At 37.3% G+C, this 17,258-nt stretch overlaps 1 protein-coding gene across 1 annotated transcript; it reads left to right on the top strand.

Moving 5' to 3' along the window:
* The first annotated feature begins 5,991 nt into the window (after positions 1-5,991).
* Positions 5,992-7,014, top strand: LOC147482468 (uncharacterized). Its single transcript, XM_086580960.1, has 2 exons — positions 5,992-6,294; positions 6,453-7,014. Exons 1-2 carry the CDS (start codon positions 6,103-6,105, stop codon positions 6,921-6,923), a joined length of 663 nt encoding a protein of 220 aa, XP_086437086.1. The 5' UTR covers positions 5,992-6,102; the 3' UTR covers positions 6,924-7,014.
* The last annotated feature ends 10,244 nt before the right edge of the window (positions 7,015-17,258 follow it).

The following is a 17,258-nucleotide window of genomic DNA, read 5'->3' as shown; positions in this document are numbered from 1 at the left end:
CTCCATCACTACTGAAATTAATAAAGGATCCCATCAATCTTGGATTGCTTAATTGTTTTTTCTATGAAAGCCCTTATAAAACCCTTAGAAACAGAAGCTGGGACCCTATAAGAAATTTAGATTTTTTCCCCTAACTTATCCTGATTATAGGAGATTTTAATGTAACCACTTCAAATGAAGAATCCATAGGTGGGTAACCTTATGAATACCAGGATGGAGAACCAGCTCACACTATTATAAATGATCTTGCTCTTATTGATATTGGTTTTCAAGGTTACCCTTACACTTGGTCTAATAAGAGAACATCACCTGACAACATCCAAAAAAGACTAGATAGAGCTCTTGTTAATATAGATTGGTATACCCTTTTCCCCAATGCAACTCTTGTACATAAAGCTGCTATTGGATCTGATCATTGCCCTATCCTTCTGGACACTCAACCATCCCCTAAAACAACCCCAAAACCTTTTAAATTTTAGTCCATGTGGATACAACACCCTGATTATCACAATACTGTCAACTCTGCTTGCTATAAATCTTATCATCAAGAACCCCTTAATCCTCCACACCTCCTTTTCTCAAAAAATCTTGGTTATACAAAAAAAGGCTCTTAAACTTTGGAATAATACCACTTTTGGAAATATTTTTGAGCAAATAAAAGACTTACGTATAAAAATTGCTTCCTATCAAAGTAAGGCACCTACTGCTGAAAACATTTTTCTTGAAAAAACTGCCCTTAATAAACTTGATAACCTTTTTGAATGTGAGGAAAGTTTTTGGAAACAAAAGTCTAGAGATGTAGATATAAAAGAGGGTGACAGAAATACGATGTACTTTCACTTTAAGACCCTGAGACACAGAAAATACATTAGGATTGATCATTTGCAAACTGAAGATGGATCATGGGTCTCAAACTCATCCCTCATTGGTAAAACTCTAGTGTCTCACTTTAAAAACTTCCTTAATGAAGGCAAACCTGTAAATTCTACAACCATCCCCTCTCTCTTCCCCCATATGGCCATATCATTACACAAGATGAAAATGATGCCCTTTTTCTTCCAATCACCAAAGAGGAGGTTAAGTCTGTTCTTTTTAGGATGGGTGCTCTTAAGGCATCTGGTCCAGATGGTTTTCTTGCTTTATTATACCAAAAATCTTGGGATCTTTTACATGAAGACATCTTCAAAATGGTTTCAATTTTTTTCACCTCTGCTCATAGTCTTGAGAATCTTAACCATTCTAACATTGCTCTAATCCCAAAGTTTGTTAATCCCACCAACAGTAAAGATTTTAGGCCCATTAGCTTATGTAACATCTCTTATAAAATCATTTCCAAGACTCTAGTTAACAGGCTCAAAGCTATTCTCTTCCCTAGCATATCACCTTATAATTAGAGTGTTTATGTTACTGGTAGGCAAATCTCTGATAATGTTATTCTTGCACATGAGATTTTCCACACCATGAAAAATAAAAAAGGTATCTCTGGTCTTATGGCGATCAAAGTGGACATGTCAAAGGCTTTTGACAGAATAAACTGGAATTAATAACTGAGATCATGAACTCCTTGGGTATTGACCCACATTTAAATACCCTTGTCCATAACTGTATTTCCTCACCACAATTCTCTGTTATTGTTAATGGTACACCTCATGGTCACTTCAAATCTAAAAGAGGACTTAGACAAGGTGATCCGCTGTCCCCCCTTCTTTTCATTTTGTGTATGGAAGTCCTCTCTAGACTCATAAATAAACATGTCTCTATTAATAACATTCATGGGATTAAAATAGCTAAAAACAACTCTCCCATTGCGCATCTGCTATTTGCAGATGATGCATTTATCTTATGTAGAGCTGACATTATGGAAGCAAACTCTGTTCTTGCTATCCTCAATGATTTATGTTATATCACTGGACAAGAGATAAATTTTGAAAAGTCGGGAGTTCACTTTAGTAAAAATATTCCCAGCTGTAAAGTTGTGGATATACAAAAAACTCATAACATGAAAAGAATTGTAATGGGAGAAAAATACTTGGGAACAAAACTCTTTCTTGGCCAGCCCAAATCTGAGATTTTCAATGATTTAATCCTTAAAGTTAACAAGAAGATTTCTGGTTGGAAAAATAAAATTTTATCCCAAGCCCCTAGAACAGTTCTCATTAAGTCCATAATCTCTGCTATGCCTGTCTATCATATGAGCACTTTCCTTTTACCCATAGGTATTACGGAAAAAATAAATGTGATTCAAAGAGATTTCTGGTGGGGAAAACATCCAGAAAAAAACAATCCTTGCTATCTTAAAACTTGGTCTTTCATATGTCAATCTAAAAAAGCCGAAGGTCTTGGCATTAGAGACTCCAAACTTAATAACTTGGCTCACCTAACTAGAATTTTCTAGCAAATTCTTACTAATCCAACTTCCTTAGTAGCTTCACAGCTCAAGAGTAAGTATTTTCTGAATAATAACATCTTACAGACTTGTAGAAAAAATGGATCCTCCTGGTTCTGGCAAGATATGTTGTATATTCTACCTCTTATTAGAGACAATTCCACATGGCATGTTGGAATAGGTACAAGCATAAATATATGGGAAGGCTCTTGGCTACCATTTGGTAAAATCCCTCCATCTTATCCTGTCACTACTGTCTCACATTTAATTAATCAACATAGTAGAACATGGAATTCTTCTATTGTACATTCTATATTCGATCATGACACTGACATGCATATTCATAATGTTTATCTCTCCACTAGAAATCTAGTAGACTCTGTACACTAGAACCTTACAAAACAAGGCACATATAGTGTTAAATCTATGTATAATAAACTAAGCATGCCTGTAAATATGTTTGTAACCCATTCTACCACTATGTCTTTCTGGAACAATGCAAATTTGCCTAGACACACTCTCCTGGCATGAAAATTCTATCATGATATTGTCCCTACTAGAGATCATTTATCATGTATTATGTTTATACCTAATAAATCCTGTCTTCTATGTGGCAATGGTCTAGAGAGTGTTCACCATCTTCTCCTGGTCTGCCCTTTCACTACAGCTTTGTGGTTTCAAACACCTTGGCTGTTTCGTCTAGAGGAGTTCAAGCTATACTCCTCTAAGAGGTGGATTGACATTTGGCTCAAGCCACCCCCTGATTGGCCAATAGAGAATAAACAGTGGACCAAATTCTGCCTTCTTCTTTACTATAACATCTGGGTGGACAGATGTAACATCCTCCATAACAAGACTACACTTTCTCTGACCAGAATAAGAAAAGTCATAATAATTTTTTTTTGACCAACTTATTATACCTAGTCCAAACTCTAACAATCTGCTTTTGTCTCTCCATGTTAATTGGTTTCCACCTCCTAAACATCTAAAGTTGAATGTAAATGCTAGTGTTCTTAAAACAAATAAACAAGCAGGTTATGGGTATGTGTTGAGAGATGACAAAGACAAATTGGGGGCTGCAGGAACAAGCACAAGCTGGTCTTCCAGTGCAGAAGAGTCGGAATGTAGAGGACTTCTCAGAGCCCTCAGTTGATGCGCAAACAACCACTCCATAAAGCTTCATGTGGAGTTGGATGCGAAAGCTGCAGTTGATTTGGGAAACAAACCATCAAATCTTTCTTGGACAACACAAATGATACTTTCGGATGCAGCAAAACTTTTTGAACTTTTTGGTTATGTAGATATTACTTATGTACCTAGAAGTGGTAACTTAGTTGCCCAAAAGCTGGCTGCTTATGCTTCTACAAATCCACATTACAAAAACAGGACACTCATCCCACTAAACAGCGAAGTGGACTATCAGTTTATTTTTCCTAGTATTCCTTGTCAGATAGTTCCAATATGGTTGAAACAAAGCCTAGAGCATGACAATGCATATGTAATCCCTTGTTGATATTAATAAAACAGATTTTGATTATCAAAAAAAAAAAAAAAAAAAAAACAGATGATAAAGAAAACGTAGATGACCTGCCCCGTCATTGTGTTTGGTATCTTCGGTTCAACTTGTGTGTTGCTGACTTGCTGTAGAAAAATTGATCAAAGTACTCTTGGTCTCTTGAATAGCTGGACCCTGGACCAAATATTCTCACTGCGAACTTTCGTCTGATGACGCCAATGTGCCATGTCACAGTATTACAACACTGTTTGTCTGGTTGTGCTGGCTTGTACCATTGTGATGCATTGCACAATTTGTTTTTGATGCATTGGTTAGCCTCAGAAGATAAACTATGAATCCCATTTAATTTTAATCAGCTCAAAAAATTTGTTTTGTAATTTTTCGTATTACAGAAAGCTTTTTCTTGAACAAATTAAAACTGATTTTATGTTCTCGGAATAATATTAATTGAGTCTGATGTCCTCGGGACTCTGATATTCATTTTTAGCGGGACTACACCATAATCAGCCGTAAAAATAATCGTGGAGCAAAGGCGTTAATTGGATTTTCTAAAGGTTGTGAACTATATGGCATCCCCGTTTGATAAACATAAAAAGTAACTCTGGAAGTGCATGCGGAACAGGGGAAGTTTGCTGGGCGGAAAGGAAACAAATGAATCAACTGGAGATTGTTTGGTGTAGTAGTTTTGTCTGCCTGTCAAACTGTCAACTCAAACCCTATCAAATTCTTACGTTCTGCGTTTATAGTAGTGTATAACAGAAAGTCTATGAACTTGGAGAAATAGCGAAGTGCTTAATAACTTTTGATTAGACAAAAACTAACAAAAAGAAGGGACTTTTATAAAAATGGAAGTAGACTAAGAAAAAGAAAAACGAGGAAGCTTACTCTAGGCCTAGAGTCCTAGACCGGCTGGCTATCATCAAACCTCGTTGGCTCGTTGCGTTGTCAAATGATGGTTTTGATTTTAAGAATTGTCAAAACTGGAGCCAAATTGGTGAAGAATATAAAAATGGTGTGCAAGGGACAACTTGACCCGTCCAAGAGTGGGACGGGACTACTTTAGCCGTCCAGCATTTTTTTGTTTTTTTTTAATACAAAATTCAAATCTGGAACTAAAATAGAAATGTCTCGCACGGGACAATTTGACCCGTCTAAGAGTGGGATGGGACTACTTTAGCCGTCTAGATTTTTTTTTGTTTTTTTTAATAAAAAATTCCAAATGGCTCGAGTTGGGCTTTTGTAATTTGGCACGGGACACTTAAAATGCCATAAAAAAGTTATTAATTGACCATTTTACTGATTTTGGTAGATAAGTGGGTGTTTGGGTTTCATTTTTCAAAAAATTATTTTTTCTTAAAAAGCATTTTTATGAAAAAATATTTATTCTAAAAACATTTTTTGAATAAACATGTTTGATTGTGATTTTTCTTATGCTATTTTATCAAATCAGATTTCGCACTATATTTCTCGATATATTTCGGCATATCATAGCTTAAAGTACTAAAGTCTAAAATATTGGCGCAATTCATTTGCCTTGAGCGCCCAAAGTGTTTCCCTCAAAGAAAAATCGTTTTTTAACTTGAAAAATAAGTTTTATCTAATTATCATAAAACTAGTTTTTGGGACCCTTCAAAACAAATAAACTGTCGATGTTTTACACTTTAATACTTTATACTAGATATGCTGAAATATGTGAGAAATATAATGCGAAATATGATTTGATAAAATAGCTTTTAAGAAAAATCACAACTAAACAAGTTTATTCAAAAACTGTTTTTAGAATAAATATTTTTTTTTATAAAAATACCTTTTAAGAAAAAATAATTTATTGAAAAAACATTTTTTCAAGTATTATTTCAAACTCCGTACTATTATTTCAAAGACATTTTTTCCTCATGAATTTGGACTGTATTAATCGAATGTAAGTAGATTCCAAACCGTAAGCCACACCAAAGTACAACAATTTCAATATACGCGTAAGAAAAGAGTGAGACAAACTATACGGTGGGGGTCCTCTCTCTCAAGAAGCTCGTGGGTTGGTTGTTGCTATGCACTTTACCTAGCACGCACATAAATTTCCAAGTACATACAAAACACGTCCCCTCTCCTCCTACTTCCCATTCGCCCTATTGTCTTAATTTCTATATGGGTATATATACCTAGACAACCGCATCTATCTTCTTGATCTAAAACATTCAACATGAAAGAGAAAAAGAATACTGCTGATCATGTTCCAAGTACCTCAACAACGTCCCCGAAAGTCCTCAAACACATAGGGATGAGAGTAGTACGTGATCAGCACAAGAAAAGCTTACAACAACATCTCATACTTAGCCGTCTTAGAAAAGATCTACTCTACTCTAAACTCAGATCTCTGATACCATCACAAGAGGTACTAACTAACACATCACACACATATGATCTACACTTACAGAATTAGGTCTCTTTGTTTATCGTATCTTCTACATCTTATATATTTTTCGTATATTATTGTTTAGTCTCTAAAATGGCATTGTATGTATATAATTATTGCTTTCCTTTATACAACAGGTAAAACCAAGTGAGGCAGCGACAGAGTTGGAGCTTGAGCCTTATGAAATCCCCGCCGAGAGGGACTATGATGAGGAATATTTTAATCCACCAAATGCTTCGAATGGCTTTTTAACTAACATAGATAGGTTGGAAAATAAGCGAAGTAATGAAGATGATAAGACTAGTGGATACACTGTACTCTTTGAGAGCGAAGAAGACGAGGAAGAGACATTGAAGCCTTTTGTTCCATCAATTAAATTAGACAGGATGGAGGGTTCTATATTGATCAGCACTATTGTTCTCAAGGAAGTATCTTTAACATCTGCTCTTTTTGCGCTACTTGAAGAAGAAAAGCTTGATATAGTGTCTGAGAATCAGTACAGAACCGAGACTAAAGTGGCACACACAATTCAGCTGAATGTGCCACCAGGATACAACATAGATGAATTGGAGAGAAGGCTTTGCATTTGGGCTAGAAAGCCCACGTGATTTTTGCACACTGATTCATTTTGGTATTCAAATGCGCTTAATTCCATGTGATTGATGGTTTATATAATGAATCCCATATCTATTTGTTTCAGTGTTGCACTTGTTGGTTTTTTATTTATTTTTTCTAAATTCGTTTTTCTGTGCTTATAGTTGCATTGCTTGTACAAATCAAAGGTTGACAATTAGAAACACACACATTAAAGTGCAACAGTATGCCCATACTTGTTTAATTACGTACTAGTTGTTAACAGCGTATCTCACGGCACACATTACCTTAGCACGCAACCGGGGGTGCCAGAATTAGTCATTGGCTAACCTTTTGTCGGTCAACTAAGAACTATTTCCAGATTTTTTTAATACTAGAATTCAATACAACCATGAACCTACGTTTAAGTGCAAGACAAATAATACATCTCACCTGTCGTGCAAAAACATTAAAATGGAGAAGAAAACCGCTAAGAATTTGCAGGGACGAGAAAATAAAGTTGTATCCACGGACACATCCCGCACTAAGCATCTTGTTTGTTCATTTGATCGGATGTGAGATCATATGTAGTTTATATTGACCAAGACAGTAAGTACAGTAGTAGTTCAATATTGATCAATAATGTTTCTTCCTCAACGAAAACGTCTTGTAAAGTAGCAAGGTGGAGTCGGAGCAAACAATATAATCATGGAAACAACGCAAGAAATGGTTGTAGCGGTCAAGTGAATATCCAGCTTAGATAAATGCACAACTGAACAATAGGCTGAAAAATATGTATAGGATAAGACCGTTCAGAGAACAAGTCCCAAGTCTTAACTACCTGGAGATTGATTTTGCAGTGGAAACAAAGTTAAGGTGCTCTATGCTCAGAATGAAAAGTACAGTGGAATTAACCTCACTTCGGAGTTCGGACACTTACGTCCTACTGTTGATTGTCTTGTTTTCTCCCCACACATTAACATCATGAAGCTGAAATTTCTGCGCCAATAGCAATGCCACCTCGGCAGCCACTAATTCAGGTTCCTTGGAAACTCGAGCTCGAAATTTCCAGTATGCCGCTCCTAGTACAACACCATGCATTAATGCATTATCATCCAAATAAGTTGCTTCTGCCGCCCCCTGGCCTGTGACCCTGTCATAGTAAGCATCAGAAGACTATCTTAGCTTGGTGAGCATCAATAGAAAGAGTAGTATGATTGTGTGATTGAGGTTCCTGCAGAAGAAAATGTCGTCTACACCATCTGAGTATGTGGATCATACATAACTGAAACATGATGGGCATGGAATCCCTTGAAGGAGACCCCATCATCTAATCGGTCTGAGTTTATTCCTGTGTCCATATTTTGAATTGAACAACAGCCACAGTACGTGCGTATCTGCCTTCGCCCCGTCTCAGATATAGATCCTTAAAAACACACAAATGTACAAATTCATCAACTAATGCTCGAACTCCACTGTGTATACCCTCTAAACCTAGCCGAACAGATGATGCACAACTGATAGACATCATTACAAATTCACATAAGTGGGCAAAATAATTAGTATTTTCTTCTTTTATGAAATTGACACCATGGTTCTTCACTCATATGCTCAGGGTATATGAAAAGATAACTAAAGTAGAAGCCACTTTAATAGAAGTTAGAGGGCGCACGCCCTCTTTAACACCCCGTGTTTTTATTCTTTTATTTTCCTAAGAATAATAATAATAATAATAAATAATAATAATAATGATAATAGATAAAATAACATAGGATAACTATCAACTTAGGGATAAAAGTCCCGTAAGTAATAGATAAGTGTTGCCCTTGTTTTTCGGTGAGTTTTCTCATGTAGAGTTTTTGAGGGAAAAACACAGCGAGAGTTTTAGAAAAAAAAAGAGTTTTACTGAAAATGTTTTGAACGAGGAAGATTGTCTTTTCGCGCGACAGTCGACGTCGGTCTTTCGGGGTTTCGCTTTCGGGAAGCTGTTCGGTTTTAAAACAGTAAGTAGATATTTTACATTTGTTTTATTTCTTGTCTACTGTAGATTTCATGGTACGAGGTACTGTTCGCATGATGTTGGTTTAGTCAGTACGATATACTGTGTAGTGTTAACTGCGTATATTCCTTTGAATAAACCTATATATAAAAAAAAATGAGGGTAGTAAATTGATTGCTGGTTATAACCCAACTGGACGTTTTAGGTATTCTGTTTTGGTTGGATGGAGAGTGTGGGTTCGGGAGGTTGTCGAAGCCTTGAAACTGGTTTTTTACTGGCGTCAATCCTTAGAACCCCAGGACGTCCTATTATTTGTTTTGTTTGACTGATTGTTTTGCTAGAAATTATGGTTGTACTGTTAGTTGGTATTTGATCGTTGGTGTCGCGGGATGGGCTGTTGATGCTCCGGAGGAGCAGTAATGGCGGCCAGACAAAACCAAATCGTCATACGTTTTTTGTTTGAATTAGTGTTTGGTTTGGATTTTGTTTTGTAGTTGTTGGGTTGATGTTGGCTGTAGTGGAAGGGTTGAATGTTAAATTGGGTGGAGCTGTTAAAGCTTGAAGCTTTGAACAAGCTTTAATGGAGGGCGAATCCATATCTAGTTTGGATGAGGATAATTGATCTAATGATTTGAAGTTTTTGTTTTCATTAAATGTTGTTGGTTTTTGATGGGGAGTATTTTTGGTTAGGTTTGGAGGATGGTGGTGGTCGGAAACCGAACTGGTGTGGTGGAGGGGATGACTGCGATTTGGATCCAGTGCTCCCCATCTCACCAGTGCAAATTCTATTTCGGTTGGGCCTTGGGCCGAAATCTATTTGGTTTGGGCCGGTTTCAGTTTTGGGCTTTAGGCCAAGTTTTAGTTTTGAGTGGGCTGGTTTTATAAATCTAAGTGGGTCAGGTTATAATTTATGAACAATAAATTTTGTTTGGGCTTGGGCCGAAACAAGCTAGTGGGCTTGAGTGTTTTTTTTGATATTCACTCATGGGCTTAATTAGATTGGGCTTGGGAAAGGCCAAGGGTTTTGGGCCTTAATCTTTGGGACTTTGGAGGGATTGACTTTAGGACTGGTTGACTGCTGTTGACCCTTGGCAGGTCGACTTTGACTTTGACCAGAGTTGACTTTTGACCAGGGTTGACTTTGACCAGTTGACCCATTTTGACTTTTTAACTCGGATTATGATTTGGGTTATTAAGATAGGTCTAGGGCTATTAGCATGCTTGGCTTTAGGCTAAGACCTTTATATATACGTGTGTATGTGTATTAACTATTATGTGATATTTCAGTTTTATACACAACGTTATGACACTTATATATCCATGAAATTAATAACGCATAAACTAATAATACATGAATTAAGATACTCTTTCGTTCTCTGAAATAATATATGCAATAAAGTTCAATAATGCGTAAACAAAGTTACCACACTCTTTTAGAACTCTCCACGTCTCAAGTTTTGGAATTGAGTTTTATGACTGTAGATGTCATGTGATAGGTGGGCATTTATTGAATGTGTCATAAATGGCCGTTAGCGTTATAATTGGGTATTCATTGACTGTGCCATGAATGACTCGGGTATTCATTGAATGTGACATGAATGACCAGATTCTTTGGACTGCCCTAGAGAGGAACTAAGGTATTCGCCTTGCGGGTTAGTTGTATTCCTTGAGTGTACGAGAATGTAGAGTTAGGTATTCCTTGAATGTGGCGGGAATGACCTAAGGCACATAGGTTATGAAATATGTGTATAAGAAAAGTAACTGATTAATTGATAAGAGAAATTGATTTGATTATGCGAGTGTTTGGGTTACTTTTGAATACCTAATATAATATCTATATATGTTATATAGAAGTTCTAACTTTCTTTTGCAGGAGGGTATGACTTAATAAAATTTTGTGTAGGGACGTGGTCCTACCCTTATATAGCAGTGGATATAGGTAAGTTTTAATTCAATGATTTAGATATTAAAACGAGTTATTAGAATGAGTTAATATAATGAAAGTTTTGCTTGGGAAGAAACTATGCCGGTTGAAATGACGGAACTACCTATCTTCCAAGCTGAGAATGATTAAGTTATGGGAAAATATAACGTGATTGTTTGGATAATTAAAGTATGATAATGGTTATATGTGGTTAGTCTACTCATACCAGCAAATTCCATTTTGCTGACCCATGTTTGCTTTGTTTTGGCAACGTGGGTGTGTTCTTGGGAACATAGGTGGAAGGCAGTGGAACCGCGGCGTTTGATTTGGATTTGATCTGGAGCAGTCCGTTAGTTCTTTTAGTAGGTCTGATCTTTTGGAATGATGTAATAACGTGGTTTACTTTTTAGCATGACATGAAAATACGATGTTGAAGACCTGTTATTCTTAGAGTGGTTGGATGTTTTATTGGGACGGAAGATAGACTTTTTATAAAGTAATAAAGAGAATTTTTGGAGATTATTTTTGTTGTTAAAATTCTTTATGATGTGGGTTTTCGGTTTTGGCATGTGTAGTATCCACTCCGTCATAGCCTGGGTTTTTAGACAATTGAATATAGTGATGTTTGAGCTATTTATATTTCAAATAGTCATTTTTTTTAATTGTTTAGAAATTCGGGCTGTGACACCCTCTGTTCTAGTATAACTAGAGAGCACCCGCGCTTCCATTCCAGTAGACAGCTCTAAGCTGTACTCGCACCATTTGTACAGATCTTTGTTATTTGTTTCTATTTTCATGTTCACGTGTAAAGTAAGATTTAGGAACTTGTAATCTCTATAAAACCATTGTATGAGACCTAGAAATCAATGAAGTAAATATTCTCTCAAATCTCTCTCTCTCTCTCTCTCTCTCTCTCTCTCTCTCTCTCTCTCTCTCTCTCTCTAATTTATCATGGTATCAGTCTAATTTCGATTCAAACCCTAACCCTAGCCGCTTTAAGCTTCCGCCTCCTCTCAATTCTCAATGGCCGACGCCTCAAACACCAATAATGACTCTCCTCCAGGCGCCGATGATCCTTTCTTTGGACACCACTCAGATAACCCCATTGCTATTCTCGTATCTCCTCTGTTATCTGGTGACAATTATCTAATATGGTTACGGTCTATCTCTAGAGCCCTTCAAGAAAAGAATAAGTTTGGTTTTGTCGATGGCTCTGTCACACCTCGCACTACTCCCAAAGAGAGAGCCAAGTGGTTATGATGTGATGATCTCGTTGCTTCATGGATTCTTAATTTTGTTACTCCAGATATTCGTGGAAGTATCCTCTATGTCGACTCTGCATCCGAAATCTGGAAAGATCTAGGTGACCATTTTTCACAAACTAACGCACCCAAGGTCTTTCAACTGAAGGATTCCGTCACTCTTCTCAAATAAGACAACCGTCCAGTACCTGTTTACTTCACTTTGCTTAAATCTTTGTCTACTACGCTTGCTTGTACTTGTGGTCATGCATCTATTTTACCAAAGAGATTGAAGATGGTCATTCTATAAAATTCATGCAAGGCCTCAATGATCGTTTTACATCCATTCTCACAGTCAAATTTTCTTAATGGATCTTTTTCCTAATATGTCCAAGATTTATTCTTTAATCTGACAAGAAAAGAAACAACAAGAGATTCATGCACTATCTCTTCCTTCTGCTCCAGACGCTGCTGCCCTGAGTGCCCACTTTAAAAAGCCCAATTGGGATTCTTCTTCGAAACCAAGCCCGTTCAAACCTCTGCAGAGTAATAGTGGTTCACAACAGCCTAGAGGGCGCGCACCCTCAGATTAAGGGAAAACAGAGGGCGCACACCCCTTCTCCTCACGTCCGTTTCACACTCATTGTGATAGAGTTGGACATCATATTGGTACATGTTATAAATTGAACGTTTATCCCCTCAAGCCTGCTCAAGCCAATTCGGTTGCTACAGACTCCAATCCTCCTGTTTTCTCCACAGAACAATACAACAAACTTCTCAGTTTGCTCGATTTAGGTAGCACCACTTTACAAGCCAACCTAACATGTATTTCTCTCTCGTGTTTCTCAAAATCCATATGGATCATCGATTCTGGTGCTACCAATCATGTATGTTCATCGTTAAATATGTTTTCTCATTATCATACTTGTTTAACACATTCCACTCTTAAACTTCCGAATAGAACAGACTATTTAATCACTCATGTTGGTAGTGTTATTCTCTCTTCTCTATTGCGTCTTGACAACGTTCTCTTTGTTCCCACCTTTCATTTTAACTTGCTTTCCATTAGTGAACTAGTCAAGTCTCACCCTATCTCTGTCACGTTCACTAATGATTCTTGCCTTTTTCAGAACTAGTTATTGAAGATTGAGATATAGTGGAGAGTTGGGTTTTGTTGTTAATCTTAGATCATTTGTTAGGAGGAATGGTTTTGATGGTTGGATAATCTCTTTCTAAACTTTCTAGTCTTTCTTACTCTTGTTCTTGATGTTTAAATGGTGGAAACACAAATAAACTATTGATTGAATAGATTAAAACTCGAATGAAATTGGTTTTTGAAAATGTATCTAAATCACCAAGTTGTCTCTATTTGAACTTGTCAAATGAACACAACTTGGATGTAGGTTGTGAATGAAATGAACTAACAATGAAAACAAGGTTGAATAACTTGGAATACGTTGTAAAAAACTTAAATAAAAAGAACTTTGATGAAAAGAACTTGTAGAGAATGAAAACTTGATTGAACTTGAAGACAACAATGGAAATTGAAATAAAGCAAATAAAAGAAAATAAAAATACTTGAAATTAAATGACTTAAATATAAATTTAGGTTACACTACTCCTAATCAAACCAAATGGTTTGAACCCTAAAACATTGGATGGTTAATTCTCTACATCTATTTGGTTTATATAGAACACCAATTACATATTTGCCCCTTCATCTAGAAACACCTTGAGGATAAGATTAAGCTTTGTGGGCTTTTGACTTAAGCCCATATATTTGAATTCTTGATTTGGCTTTAAGTCCTTGAGTCCATAGCTTTTAGCTTTGAGTCCTTGAGAGTTGACTTTGACAATTGACTTGGGCCGTTGACTTTTCGGCACTTTTTCTCTTATGATGGAATCTTCCCAAGCAGCGTCAATAGCAATCCTTTTTGCGCTAAAATGCACGTTTTAGGAATATACGTCCTAAATGGCCTGTATCCTGCAAAAGGCAACAAAAGCTATAAGTTGTCTGTTTATTAAACATAAGAAGGGCATAATTGAAGCATTGTAACGGTAATAAAATGCACATTTGGGGACTGATTTGTTAGCAAAGAAGAAGATTGGATTGGGACGGCTTAATGGGGACTCTACCATCTTCAACTAGCGTCCGTTTGCTCATCCTACAACTCCACCACCAATAATTTATGGCACCTATCGCTTAAGACATCTCTCTTCCACTCCTTTGCAGATTTTAGCTAAGCAATTTCCTTTTATTTCTAGTTCCAATAATGCTACATGCCATGTATGTCCGCAAGCTAAGCAAACACGTTTATTTTTTTTTCCATAGTTCAATAAAAACTATTAGAGCTTTTCAAATGATTCATTGTGATATTTGGGGTCATTTTCATTTACCATCCTATTTCAATACTCGTTTTTTCTTAACTATTGTCGATAATTTTAGTTGTGCTACATGGATTTATCTTATGACTGTCAAATTTGAAACTGCAATGCATTTACAATCTTTTTTTTTCTATGGTCCATACTCAATTCCATTATAAAATTCAGTCGCTTATATTTGGCCACGGGAACATTGATGACCACTTTCATGAAATCCAATTCCTTCGATCCGACAATGGATCCGAATTTATATCCCACACTATGTAACAATTTTTTTCCAAACATGGGGTTATCCACTGCACCAACGTAGTTACGTTGCCACCCCACAACAAAACGTTGTTGTTGAAAGAAAACACTGCCACTTACTCAATGTTGCCCAAACATTACATTTTCAAGCTCATCTCCCATTATCTTTCTGGGGTGAATGCATTCTCACTGCAGGCTATCTCATTAACAAACTTCCTAGCCCTTTATTGCATGACAAATCCTCTCATGAGATTTTGTTTACCACACCTCCTGCTATTGGACATCTTCGTGTTTTTAGTTGTTTATGTTTTACTCACAACACTTTCATTAAAAATAAATTTGATCAAAGAGGTAAACCTGACATCTTCATTGGTTATGCATATGCTCAAAAAGGCTATCGCGTTTACGATATTACTTTAAAAAAAAAAATTACATCTCATGACGTGCTTTTTCATGAACATATTTTCCCTTATTAACACATATTTTCCACACCATCCGACCTACCTGTTTATCCCTTACCCATCCCAGACAATGAAACTTTCGACATTCAACCTTCTCCTGAAGTCAGAGCGAGTGCGCCCTCAGATCAAGTACAACTAGAGCGCGCCCTTGCCTTCCCTTCAGTGGCTCTTGACATCAGAGTGCGTGTGCCCTCAGATTCAGTGCAACTAGAGTACGCCTTCCCTCCAGTCAATCTTTCCCCACATGCAGCTCCATCACCTGCAATTTTGGAACCCCCTCAGCCACCACTACTCAACCCTCCTATCTCACCTCGATCTACTAGAGTGTGAAACCCTCCACCACTTCTCATCAAAGATTATCACTGCCCTACTCTCACCAAGGCACCCACAGTCCCTCGTTTGACCAATCTCATCCAATCGGACTCTAAGGTAACACGGTCTTCCACTCCATATCCTATGACTTTCTATGTTTTTGACACTAATTTTTCTACTTGTCATAAAGCTTTTTTGTCTAAAGTGTCTTCTTCAGTTGTTCCTACATCTTTTTCTCAAGCTGTCAAAATTCCAGAATGGCGAGCTACTATGGCTGTTGAAATTGTAGCTTTAGAACAGAATAACACATGGACTCTTGTTCCGTTATCACCTCATCATAAGCCTATTGGTTGTAAATGGATTTTCAAGACTAAATATCATTCAGATGGCTCTATTGAGCGTTACAAAGCTTGTCTTGTTGCCAAGGGTTATAATCTGATTGAAGGATGAGACTATTATGACACTTTTGCACCCGTTGCTAAATTAGTCACTGTTCGATTACTTCTCTCCATTGCTGCTATCAGACATTGGTCCCTTCATCAGCTGGATGTCCACAATGCCTTTCTCCAAGGCGATTTAGACGAAACTGCCCACATGACCTTACCTCCTGGCTTCGCCAAACAGGGGGAGCACAGGATATGTCGCCTAAATAAGTCCTTATATGGACTCAAGCAGGCTTCTCGGCAATGGTTTGCCAAACTATCTACCACTCTTGTCACTGCTGGCTTCACTCAGTCTAAGTCTGATTACTCTCTGTTCACTAATATTCGTGGTTCTAATTCTACATTTGTTCTTGTTTATATGGACGACATTCTGATCACAGGCAACAATCCATCTATCATTCAGAACCTGAAGCAATTTTTAAAAGCCAAGTTCTATATCAAGGACTTGGGACGTCTTAAATATTTCTTGGGTATTAAGGTGGCTCGATCCAAAGAAGGATTATTTCTTACACAATGCAAATGTCTTTTGGACATTTTGTCTGATTGTGGTACCACTGGTGGTCGTATTTTTAAGTTCCCTATAGAACAAAACATCAACCTCAATACCAATGATGGCACGTTACTTCAGGATCGATCCTATTGTCTATCATCGCTTGATTTGGCGTCTCCTATATCTCACAGTTACACGACCAGATATCACTTATTCTGTTCATTATCTCAGCCGTTTCATGCAGTCCCCACGGACTCCACATCTAGATGTTGCTCATCGTATACTCCGTTACCTTAATGTTCGATCAACAAATTAAAGGGATTCTCTTATCAACTACTAGTTCTTTACACATTTCTAGCTTCTATGACTCTGATTGGGCTGGTTGCCCTGTCACTCGTTGTTCTGCTAGTGGTTATTGCACTTTTCTTGGTTCTAATCCTATCTCTTGGAAAACAAAGAAACAGAGCACTGTATCCCGTTCTTATGCTAAAGTCGAATATCGATCCATGGCTACCCTTGCGTGTGAACTTCAATGGTTGAAGTATCTTCTGCATGACTAAGGCATATCTCACCTCTCTCCGATGACCATGTTCTGCGACAATCAAGCCGCCCTCCATATCTCTCAGAATCCAGTTTTCCATGAGCGAACGAAATACATCGAATTGGACTGTCATTTCTTACGCGACAAGATACATGCCAAGTTACTATCTCCTACGTTCGTTCATTCCTCAGCTCAGGTTGCTGACACCTTCACTAAACCTCCGGCAATGACACCTTCCTCAAGTTAATTCGCAAGTTAGGCGTTCTTAACATTCATTCTCCAACTTGAGGGGGAGTAATAGAAGTCGGAGGGCGCACACCCTCTGTTCTAG

The sequence above is a fragment of the Coptis chinensis genome, chromosome 8 (assembly GCF_015680905.1).
Source record: "Coptis chinensis isolate HL-2020 chromosome 8, ASM1568090v1, whole genome shotgun sequence".
Lineage (NCBI taxonomy): Eukaryota > Viridiplantae > Streptophyta > Magnoliopsida > Ranunculales > Ranunculaceae > Coptis > Coptis chinensis.
The sequence above is the reverse complement of the archived record's forward strand: the minus strand, read 5'-3'. Positions and strand labels throughout refer to the sequence as shown.